Source organism: Somniosus microcephalus, chromosome 3 (assembly GCF_052327205.1).
Source record: "Somniosus microcephalus isolate GS21.2 chromosome 3, FLI_Smic_1.0, whole genome shotgun sequence".
Lineage (NCBI taxonomy): Eukaryota > Metazoa > Chordata > Chondrichthyes > Squaliformes > Somniosidae > Somniosus > Somniosus microcephalus.
This window is the reverse complement of record NC_140989.1, coordinates 366,056,091-366,068,548: the sequence shown is the minus strand read 5'-3', so window position 1 is coordinate 366,068,548 and position 12,458 is coordinate 366,056,091. Positions and strand designations below refer to the sequence as shown.

General features: G+C 46.7%; 1 protein-coding gene across 1 annotated transcript in view; it reads left to right on the top strand.

Moving 5' to 3' along the window:
• The first annotated feature begins 2,506 nt into the window (after positions 1–2,506).
• Positions 2,507–12,458, top strand: part of syde2 (synapse defective 1, Rho GTPase, homolog 2 (C. elegans)) — a 127,831-nt gene continuing 117,879 nt past the window's right edge. Inside the window, exon 1 of the mRNA XM_085983543.1 lies at positions 2,507–4,106. Coding sequence (XP_085839669.1) covers positions 2,777–4,106 — 1,330 coding nt within the window. The 5' untranslated portion in view covers positions 2,507–2,776. The remainder of the gene's footprint in view (positions 4,107–12,458) is intronic.

Genomic DNA, 12,458 nt, shown 5'->3' with positions numbered 1-12,458 from the left:
TGTTTTAAAACATACCCAGAACCGCAAAAGGCTGCGTTAAAAAGCTCGTAAGCTGGGCAGCACTTGGACACTGGAATCAAAGAACTTTGTGAAAATCGCACACTTTAAGATTGTACATTTTATTAAAAGATGTACTCGAGTTTTGGACTGTTTAAATTGCCCAGGGCATAAAATGGCTGAACAGACCTCATGGAAACAGAATTATAAAAAGGCAGCAGAACAGGACAGACAGGCTGTTAGCATATGAAAAAGCTCAGCGCTGCCCTGTAGTGGGTTTGAATGGAGCCCGAGCTGTCAGTCACCCTGTGGTATTGGGTGGGTCCGGTAACCTACAAGCTGTTTGTTTACACTGGGGAGTAGCCCGTTTGAATCAGCCAATCATCAGACAGCAAGCACAATGGGTTGTTTACACACATCCATTCACTGAAATTGACTCTACTACGTGATGTCTCCATGTATGAATAGAGGAAGTTAAAAGCCCTTCTTGTGTATTCGGACTTTTCGGCGCGAAATTGCACACGGACCTTTTCGGCGCGAAAACAGCAGGGACTCCCAGGGTATAAATATTAAGCCCAGGAAGTCCTCTCTCTCTCTTCTCTTTTACTCTTTGGACTGCAGGTGAGCAAGGCCTCTGACCCACTAGCAAGACAATCTAGTGAGACAATCTAGTGAGAAGTAAAGGGGTGGTAATTTAAGGGAACTGTTGCTAAGATTGTAAAATTAACATTGTAGCCATTTATCCCTCGTTTTTGCCGTCTGCCTTCCCGTTAAGCAATTTTACCGTGATTACTTTGATCGTGTGGTATAGTTTCTTTAGTTTTAATAAAATTTGACTTTCTTGCATCCAGACCATTTGTCCATTTTTAATATATCATTAATTATAAGTTCCTCCAGTCAGAACTGGAAGGGGTGGTTTAGCGATTCGAAACCGCTGATTGGAATTGGTCACAGTGCAGTGGCAAAAGGCTGCCTGACCAGGTAAATTACCGTAAACCAGGTAAAGGATGCCCCCCTACATTATCCACTTTGGTGGCAAAAACAGGAAGGCAGATTGTTATCTGAACGGCAATAGATTGGGAAAAGGGGAAGTGCAACGAGACCTGGGTGTCCTTGTGCACCAGTCGCTGAAGGTAAGCATGCAGGTGCAGCAAGCAGTTAAGAAGGTAAATGGTATGCTGGCCTTCATAGCGAGAGGATATGAGTACAGGAGCAAGGATGTCTTGCTGCCGTTGTACAGGGCCTTGGTGAGACCACACCTTGAGTATTGTGTGCAGTTTTGGTCGCCTTATCTGAGGAAGGATGTTCTTGCCATGGAGGGAGTGCAGCAGACTGACACCTGGGATGGCAGGAATGACGTATGAAGAGAGATTGGGTCAATTAGGCTTATATTCGCTAGAGTTTAGAAGAATGAGAGGGGATCTCATTGAAACATATAAAATGCTAACAAGACTAGACAGACTAGATGCAGGAAGGCTGTTCCCGATGGCAGGGGAGTCCAGAACCAGGGGTCACAGTCTAAGGATAAGGGGTAAGCCATTTAGGACAGAGATGAGGAGGAATTTCTTCACCCAGAGAGTGGTCAACCTGTGGAATTCTCTACCACAGAAGACAGTGGAGGCCAATTCATTAAATATATTCAAGAAGGAGTTAGATATATTTCTTAAGGCTAAAGGGATCAAGGGATATGGGGAGAAGGCAGGGACAGGGTACTGAATTTGGATGATCAGCCATGATCGCATTGAATGGCGGAGCAGGCTCGAGGGGCCGAATGGCCTACTCCTGCTCCTATCTTCTATGTTTCTATGAGAGTGGTACCCATTGAGCCACGGCTGGAACGGGGGGGGAGGAGAGGGGCCGTTGCGTCTGCATGCTGATCGCGTTGGCTGGCTCACATTCCCCGCACGACCCCTCCCTCGCTACCCCCCCCCCCCCGAATAATTCCTCTGCCCTTATTGGCTCAAAGTAGTGGAGGCGAGGTGGGGGGTCTTCTTATTTCGTATGCAAATTAAATGTCAACATCCAAGTCAGATATGCGGGCCAAAGCTTCCAGGCCATGTGTAACAGCGTGGGTATCTTGTAGACTACCTGTGTATTTCCTCCGAGGGCAGTGCTCAATGATGTGCTCCAGGGTCTGATCAGGAGCTCCCAAAGTCGCATGATGGGGATGCTTTAATCTTCCATCTATGGAGAAGGTGGCAGCATCTACCAGGGCCAGTTCTGAAGCAGTTGATGACATGGGGACTGGGCAGCCGTACTGAAGAGCCAGCAGAGGACAGTCGGGCGGGGTGGCGCCGCGCCTGCGCGACGGCCGGCTCGCATTCCCCGCCCGCCAGCCAGCGACTAATTCCTGCGCTCCTATTGGCTCAAAGTGGTGGTGGGCAGGGGCCGACGCCGCACCTGCGCGCTCGGCTCCTATTCCCCACCCGCCCGCGACTAATTCCTGTGATCCTATTGGCTCAAAGTGGTGGCGGGGAAGGAGGCCGGCTCGCGCAGCGGCGGTTGTGCGCTTGAATGTCGAGCCGGCGCGAGGAGGGCTGGCTGGTCGGCCGGCGCGTGCGCGGGGGGCGGAGCTCCGAGTCCCCCAGCTCCCGGCGGCAGAGCTCCGAGCTTTTAGCCAGCGCCAGGGCAGAGCGGAGCGGAGCTCCGAGCTGGCTGCCAGCTCTCCCGGCACAGGAGCGCGGCGGCTGCGGGCGGGCGGCTGACTGTCCGGCCGCGTGTGAGGTAAAGCGAGATCGCGGGACACAGAGACAGAGAGAGATCGGTTTCCCCCGCAGGGATGGCCGATCCCTTACGCCGGACCTTATTCGCCAAACTGAGGAGGGGGAAAAAGTCGGCGAGCGGAGGAGGAGGCGAGAGGACGAGGAGCCAGGCAGGTAAAGCCAAGCTTCCCGATCAACAACAACAAGAAGTGGCGGCCGTAGGGCCCGGGGCGGTTGGCAGCGCAAAACTTTTAACCGGGTCGGGGAGTAGTAGAGCGGAGCAACCGGGACCGAGGCGGCAGGAGGCAGGAGCAGGATCCCCGCCGCCGGAGGTGGACGGCACCTCGATGATGCCGGCGAATGTTTGGGGCCCGGCTGACTGGTTGACGGAGGAGGATGAGGAGGAGGATTACTACGACAACCACTTGCCCGGTTCCTGCCAGCCCGGGTTTGAGGGCTCGCAGACGCTGCTCTCCCCGGGCTGCCGCTGTGCTGGTGGTGGTGGTGGTGGTGTCGGCGGACACAGGAGCCGCCGGAACGGTGCCCAGGAGCGGCAGAGGCTGAGGAGCCAGCTGCGAGAAGCCTATTCTTTGCTGATGCGCGCCGTGCACGACGACGACACCCCCACACCGGCGGCGCCGACCCGCCTGTGCAGCCGGCCGTCAGCCAGGGTTGGAGAGCCGCCTTGGGAGCAGATCAGCCCACCGCGGCGGTGGACCCCCCACCCCGGCTCCGACTCCCTGCCGGACTTGGGCAAAGCCGCCGCCGCCGCCTCTCCCAAGAGCCAAAGCATTGGCAATCTCGCCTCTGCGGCGGCGGCGGCTCGACCGCCTCTGCGCCGGTCACTCAGCGACGGGGTGGTCGATTATTCCGCCTCTTGCCTCCGTGCCTCTGGGTTGAAAGACGCACGGTCGGGCCACAGCCGGCCGGCTCACGGTTCGCCAGCCCTTCCGAATGAAGGTCAGCCCTCCTCCTCCTGTAAGACTGGCAGCTCGCCTCCTCCTCCTCTTATTAACACTCCAGAATGGGCTCAGCCCTCTGAAAGTAGCGGGCGAATGTCGCTGACCGACGCTAGCTGGAACGGGAATAAGTCGAGAGATTCCAGTGATCCGGCCGACGGCTCTTGCGACAAGCCGGACGACGGTCAGGGATGCTCTTTAAAGCCGCCCGCGGTGACCGTCAACAAAATGCAAGAGTGGATGCACCGAGGGCGCATGCTGTCCTTGGAGATGAAAGAGCGCATCAGTGGCTCTGTCAAAGGCAGCCTGCCATCTGCTTCACTGCCAGGTCAGGCACCCACCAGCGCCGAAGTGGAAGGGCACAGGACCAGTCTCCCGGCTGCCGGACGAGGCCACCAAGCCAACAAAACCGCACCGTCCCCTACCAGCCAGAGAGTCTTGCTGACAGGTAGGCAGTTGCTGCGGCAACTGGATCACTTCTTTCACTTGGGCCCTTGTGCACGGGGTCTGTACAGCGCCGCACCGTAAAGCATCCAGCTGATGTCTTCCTCTCCAGAATAGGCCGTCTGGAAATGAGATGCTGCCTCTTGTCTGTTTTACTGATTGGTGGCTAACACTGGTGGAGGCTCTTTCTTTCCTTAGACTATTGAATCTGAATTTTAACGGTGGTGATAGGCTGCCACTAACACTGGGCTGTAGCGCACGATTTACTAACTTTCTATAGGTATGCAATATGTGGTGAATTTATTACTGTATCCTAATCAAGTAGGTATTGAAAATCAATGTTGGCAATTCATATTGTACTTACTGTATGGCCGTCACCTTTGTACTTGTTGCATACTTATTACAGGTTTGTAAACACTTTTAAATAATACTCATTAATGGGAAGATTCATGTGAAATATAAATCACAGTACATAAAGGCCAGGGTAGAACTGGAGGTGCTACTTGCTTCCTCCATTTGCAAGCTCATGTTTGCACCCTGGCCAATGCTGTATTCTTTTGCACCATCTTTTGCTGTATATCTATCAGAACAAACTTGGGAAGCTCTTGGGTGTATTTTCTGTTTTGGTGGGTTTTTTCTTGCAACCCGCCTTGGATTAAAGTGTTAAATATAGACAGAATTATTGTAAGTGGCTATCTGGTCACAGGAAATATCTTTTGGAGAAAATGTTAAATATTGGCTTGAAAAGTGCTTCAATTGATGTGCAGCGAAGATTCACCAGGCTGATACCTGGGATGGCAGGAATGATGTATGAGGAGAGATTGGGTCGATTGGGCTTATACTCGCTGCAGTTTAGAAGAATGAGAGGGAATCTCATTGAAACTTATAAAATTCTAACAGGACTAGATGCAGGAAAGATATTCCTGATGGCGGGGGAGTCCAGAACCAGGGGTCACAATCTAGGGATAAGGGGTAAGCCATTTAGGACAGAGATGAGGAGGAATTTCTTCACCCAGAGAGTGGTGAACCTGTGGAATTCTCTACCACAGAAGGCAGTTGAGGCCAATTCATTAAATATATTCAAGAAGGAGTTAGCTATATTTCTTAAGGCTAAAGGGATCAAGAGATATGGGGAGAAGGCAGGGACAGGGTACTGAGTTTGGATGATCAGCCATGATCTCATTGAATGGCGGAGCAGGCTCGAGGGGCCGAATGGCCTACTCCTGCTCCTATCTTCTATGTTTTTATGTAGAACAAATACATTTATCTACTTTGTAAAACTAACTTAATTGATTTAAAAACAAAGCACTTCTTGTCCTTCTATCACCTTGTCCTTCTATCACCTTGTCCTTCTATCACCTTGTCCTTCTATCACCTTGTCCTTCTATCACCTCATTTATCTTAGGACGCAAATTTCCATGATATTTCTTTAACATTATTATGGATATCTTGCATCACTTTATAGCACATGGGGAAATGGTTCTTTTTTGCATCAGTCACTTTGTTTACAAGTCTATTCAAAATGCTTCTACAATCAAAATGCTGAAAAATTGGCATTTGGACATGTGGAAAAGATTCACAACTTTTACAATGTTTAAAAATAATACTCATTATTATCCTGACTATATCTGAACACTTGCATCATGCTCAAATAAAATGGGTGTCATTTTTGGGGCTGGCAATCATCAGAAGGAATCCATTGCACTCTACCATTACTACCTGCAGTAAAATAAGAATTATAAAATATTTCTAACCTGCAAGCCTTACCTGTGGCTAAACCCGGTTCTCTCGCGATGTTGCATTTTCTTTTTGAGTATTGTGGTGATACTGTATGCAGTGAAAATACCATGCTAAACTGGTTATGCTGTGCTACTGATGGCCAGATTTGTGTTTAACAAATTGCTCCCAACTGCATTTCTGTAATTCATCAGTCCTCGTTAGAGATCACGAAAAGGAACTATGTTTATTGATTTAAGCTAAGGTAATTACATATACATAAAATTAATACAATTATATTGCTGTTGTGCCCTCGTGACTATATAAAAACAATGAAGACATTTTTTGAAGAGTGTGTGAAATCGGCGTTACAGGCACTAGATGTATAACATAGGACAGGTCTCTTCACCAAGCACAATATACTGAACGATATTTAGAGTTTGGTATCTGTCACATTTAGTCCAGTGTAAGAAAATATACATTTTATGCCTGTACATTTCTAGTCTACAAAGCTTTATTTCCTGTTGTCACATATTTAACTTTGGTGTCAACCTTTTCTATTATAAATTTCTGTGTCCATTTTAATGGAAACTTCCTGTATTAGCTTGTCACTATAATTACAGCAGTGGTGACGCTGTAGCATCTAACAGTTGTGTATTTCCCAGCTCCTTGGCTGAACTGCAGAGAAACTTCTATATTCTAGCCAGCTCTACTTCCCCAAACTGGCCTAAGTTTTGCTAAACAACTATAAATAATATGAAATCCAAGTATATAAAACTAAGGACTGAGTGTATACTCTGGTCCAGTTATTTCCCCCCCCCCGCGTAACCTTGCTTCACCTGAAGAGAGTACTTGGTCTCGACTACCCCTGTGCAATATGCCGGGAGATCAACCAGTAGTATTTTAAGTGATGCTTTCTAATAGGATTAACTTGAACAATACAATATAAAGATGAAAGCTTTCAAAACTGCATGGCATTCTTGTTGTAGATTGCTCAATGAGCAGTTGAAGTTTAGCATCCAAGTGGCATTTAGTCTAATTTAAATTGTATTCAGTTGCCTTCTGATTTTTTCCCTTCCCCCCCCCCCCCCCCCCGCCCCCTCCTCTTTCTGGGAAAATCTGTGGGCTGTGCTGAATGTGTTGTTGTCCTCCCCCCCCCCCCCCCCCCCCCCCCACCTGATGGCATGACAACTATCAAGAATTCTGAACCTGAGGAATCCGACTTGTGCTTTCCCTCCTACCACAGCATGTTTGTGTTGCACCAGTGAGTTGTCTTGGCTCTTAGTTTTCTCTTATGGCACCTCTACTGAAGACGGTGGCTGAGGATGAGATACAGTTCCACAGTTTGTAGCCATGCAATATTTTGCCTACGTGGCTATTCTTAATGTAGGAGGCTTTTTAATGAATGGTGGGTAAGTGAGCAGGAACTGGAGCCCTGGGGCTGTGGCTGTTTTATTTCCTCCTTAATCTAGGATGTTAATTGTTGTCCTCCTTTGCTATCCGAGCTAAGATTGGGTAACTCAACATATGCTAAGAAAAGAATTATGAATGTTCCTTCTAATTAAGGAAATATCTTGGGAAAGCTCTGGAAAAAATAAGATTTCCTTTTTTTTATCGTGCATGATTGGATTGGCTTCAGGGCTCTGGGGGTGCTGGGTGGGATGAATCCTGCCAGAGTTCTTGCTCCTGGCTGCTTTCTGGAGCCCCTTACTGCAGAACTTCATGCATCAGTATCCTGGGTGATGCTTTTAATATAACACAGCCACTAATTTCTGACATTGCCTCCTTTGCAAGACTCGCCACATCGCCCACTTTCATGTAGACCAAAGTGGTGCTCTAGCTAAAAAGAAAGCTGTAATCAAAGACTGCAATACATTCGCTGTGGTATCTCAAAATCCGACATGCTGTGAAGAGCTTGGATTTCTGTTATGAAGTATATACTTGCGTTTATATCACCGTTAAAGCGATCTTGCAAAATTGTGCTCAAGACTTTCTTTCAAATCCTCACCGTACTTGTTGCTCTTGTTGAGAGGAAAAGAACAACAAAAAGACGTGCATTTATGTCCCACTCTCAGGTTGTTTGAGGAAATTATGATCAAGCCTTTACATTCTTCCTTTTTGTAATGTGAAATGTGACTTGTCAAACATTCTTGGGCATAAATTAGTGCAAATGTTAGTAATTCTTAGAAAATGCTGAATGCACCTGGGTATATAATTTGCAGTACTGTACTGTATTATTACCATCATTTACCATTAAATGTTAGCTATTTCCAGCAAGCTTTATTTCACTGTAACAAAATGAAAAATACTACGGATGCTGGAAATCTGGAATAAACCAGAAAATGCTGGAAACACTCAGCGGGTCAGGCAGCACCTGTGGAGAGAGAGAAACCGAGTTCACGTTCCAGGTCGATGACCTTTCATGCCAGTACTGCATTTGGAAGTAAACATTGCTGCACTGTGTGGGATGACAAAAGCAGAACTGTTAAAGCAAATTACATTCAATCAATATACACAATCTATATCAATGATTTGGATGAGGGGACTAAATGTAACATTTCCAAATTTGCTGCTGATACAAAGCTAGGTGGCGGTGTCAGTTGTGAAGAGGATGTGAAGAGGCTTCAAGGGGATCTCGGCAGGCTCAGTGAGTGGGCGAGAACATGGCAGATGGAATATAATGTGGATAAATGTGAAGTTATCCACTTTGGTAGAAAAAACAGAAAGGCAGAGTATTTCCTAAATGGTGAAAGATTGGGGAATGCAGATGCTCATAGGGACCTGGGTGTCCTTGTACATGAGTCACTGAAAGTGAATGTGCAGGTGCAGCAAGCCATTAGGAAGGCAAATGGTATGCTGGCCTTCATTACAAGAGGATTTGAGTACAGGAGTAAAGAAGTCTTACTCCAATTACATAGGACTTTGGTGAGACCACACCTGGAGTACTGTGTACAATTTTGGTCTTAACCTAAGGAAGGATATACTTGCCATAGAGGGAGTGCAACGAAGGTTCGCGAGATTGATTCCTGGGATGGCGGGACTGTCGTATGAGACGAGATTGAGTAAACTAGGTCTGTATTCTCTTGAATTCAGAAGAATGAGAGGGGATCTCATTGAAGCATACAAAATTATTACAGGGCTTGATAGGGTGGATGCTGGGAGAATGTTTCCCTTGGTTGGGGAGTCTAGAACCAGGGGCCACAGCCTCAGGATAAAGGGTAGGCCATTCAGGACTGAGATGAGAAGAAATTTCTTCACAGAGGGTGGTGAATCTTTGGAATTCTCTACCCCGGAGGGCTGTGGAGGCTCAGTCATTGGGTATATTCAAAACAGAAGTCGATAGATTTCTGACTGGTAAGGGCATCAAGGGATATGGCGATAGGGGCGGTGAATGGAGTTGAGGCAGAAGATCAGCCATGATCTCATTGAATGGCGGAGCAGGCTCAACGGGCCGAACGGCCTACTCCTCCTATCTTCTATGTTGTGTAGCTGGGATAGATTAAAAAAAACTAGCAGAATATCAAGTCTGTTTAGGCAGGAATATTACCAGACATTAAAATATAATCTCTAACTTTAAACACACAATTATATGTTTTTAGATCTTGATTTAAAAAGATATTTAGTTTAAAGGTGTATATGAAAATACTGCCGTGAAGTTTGTTGAAATTATTTCAGTACTAAAGACTGGTCATGAGAAGAATTGTCAGCCTTGGGCACTGATTCCAGACATGTGTATGGTCTGTTGACTCTGGTGTATGTGGAACATTCTGCAGAGTTTTCTTTAGTTAATGTACTTGTCTTAAGTTGAGCCTCAAGCTACAAATTCCCTTCTCTTCCCCCTTTTCTCCCTGACCCAAAAAAAAAGCCTGAATAAATTGCACAGAAGAGATGATCTGTAATGCTTGGGTTAAGGGTATTAAAGCATTTGATTTATGTTGTATGAAAGCTTTAATTGGTGTATAAAGTAGCTACCAAGCTTAGTTAAGGCATTGTCCAGTAAAATCTACAGACCTAAAGCATGACTAGATGAACGGCTGTACGTTGGGAAGGTTATAATTGCGGACAGGCAGCTTGATTAAAGGATGAGACCTTGCCTAGAATCCTTTAATCAAGTGGCTGTCCTCCATTACAAACACAAGTTCATTATTGTGATTCATTTATTTTCTATAGACATCTATGTCTAAAGAAACTCAGTGGAATCAGATGTAGCACTTTATATAAAAAAAAAAAATGAAAGCTGCACGTAACTTTTTTAAGTGTCTTTTAAGTACGTAACAGCAAAGTTACTGGTAGAATTCATTTACCAATTTACATTGCTACCTCAATGAATTCTGTAACAAGTAGGGTACAGTGGTGTCTCAATTTACTGTCAGCATCTCTATGGTCAGTAGTTAGGAAATGTATCTGGATATATTTGCAATAAGGAAATGCTACCACGAAGATCATACATTGCAGTGAGTGAGATCATCTGATTCACTTACTGGATATGAATTTCATGATTTTTCTATTTCCCCCCAATTTACATAACTAGTTTTCTTCCCTCCACATGCTGGGAGGCAGATCTGCAGATGGCAGTCATCCACCAGTACCTCGCCAAAATGGCTAATATTCATTTGTGATCTTTAACTTTTAAATATCAGCAGACCAATCAAGGAGGGTTCACAGCCAAGCTGAATCCCATTCTCTTCTGGTGACCACACAGTCGCGCTTTCAACACGAGTTACTGGATAGTGCTCAGGAGCAGGAAGCTTGGCTGGCTGACTTCACTTCCCTTCCATTTCCAAAACCAGGAGCAGTGAAGCTAATAATAGTGTCCCTGCAGCTAATACAGCAAAGAACTTGGAACCTTTCTGGTCTGTATAGCTCAGCTACTTGCTGGATAAATCACAGCCATCAGACGAGTTTCTGTTAAAACAAATATTAATTAAGGTTAAAACTGATGATCTAGAATGGGCAGGGTGGTGCAATGGTTCAGATAAGGCCCTTTTACTTCTGAGACCTGGGTTGAAATTCATTGTAGACAGAGAAGAGGAAAGTCTTTTCTCCATTGAGGGGCTGAAGTGAAAAGAGTTTAGGGAGTCTTGATCAAATTCCTGGTAAAGGCAAACTCACAGTAAACATCTACCTATATTCAACACCAGTTGAGCTATTTTGCTTACTGAATGCAGCACGTATGAAATACATTAAACATTTGCCACTTCATTTATGCTGGCTGCATTGTACTTAATCTGCAAGCATTGGCTAGTCTCTTTTCTTCCTAAACATAGGCTGCCACTGTGCATGTGCAGTGGTGCTCATTTCAGAAGAACCCAGAACATGCAACGAGTAACCTAGCTGCACAAATATTGTGCCTACCAGCTATTGCGTACTGGCCAAAGGGGTTGAAGTAACCCTGGGTAATTGGCTCATTTGATGGAAGACATGATATGCACCAGATTCTAGGGCATTGCATTGACTTCAGTTGTTATACTGTAATTGCAAAGCATCCAATGCTCTGCCGAACAACAGATGGGTGGGCTCAGTGAATGCAATGCAACTAAATTGGTTGCATTTATTGGCTGTATATTAATGATTTTTTTGCTGAATTTATCCTGCTCTGATTTCATAGTAAGATTGTCACTTCATAAACTTAGATAATATTGAACTGGAGCAATATACATTCCCCCAACCCATTTTTATCAAGTACCGGTCTGGGACAATTTGTTGCCAGCACTGGATGCAATTGAAGGGGTGAACATTACCCAATACTGTCGACGTTAAATGTTTGTATTTATAGATTGCTGTTGACCAGCGGGCATTAAGTCATATTCTGCTAATAGGCTCGAAAATCCTGATGAGCAATTTTCTAGTTCGATCAATAATCAGAAGATAATTCTTGAGAGAGATGGATTTAGTTTGGGATTAGCCTGGAGAGAGGGGGGGAAGGAGCGCCTCAGGCCTGGCCCGATGGACCCCTGCGAAGGAAGGAAGAAGGCGAGCTCTCCCTTACCCTCTCTCTCTCCCTGCTTTACTCTCTCTGCCTCCCTCCCCCCTCCTCTCCCTCTTTTTCCCCCCCCCCCCTCCTCTCCCTCCCCCTGTCTCTCCCTGATTTCCTCTCTGTCCCTCCCTCCCCCTCTCTGTCTGCCTTTCCCGAGAGCCTGGCCGGTGCGCGGCCTAGCGCGTGAGGCCCGGCCGGACTCACCTTAGCTGAGGTCGCGCTCCGGGCCGCCACCGACGTTGACGCGCGCGCTGACTCCCGCCCCACCAGCCTTTACGAAGATGGCGGCGATGGCTACGCTCAACTCAGCCCCGTGCCACCAGCCTTTACCAAGATGGCGGCGATCGCGGGGCGGGCCCAGCGGGACGGGCGGTGCCTAGCTCGGGCGTGGCTGGCAAGGAGAGGCCGAGGCTTCGAGGCCTGCAGGTGGGGTAACCCTCCAAGGTTGCGGCGCCCGGCGGAGGCAGCGAGTCAAGAGGGGGAAAAAAAGGGTGAAAGGTAGGAAAATTCATCAGCTTAGAAAAAATATTTACAAATTAATTTCCTTTTTTTTAAAACAATTTCCCCTCCACACACACAGAAAGTGGGGAAAAATAAACACACAGAAAGTGGGAAAAATAAATAGTTAGAAATCAAGATGGCGGCCACTCACCTCAGCTCAGA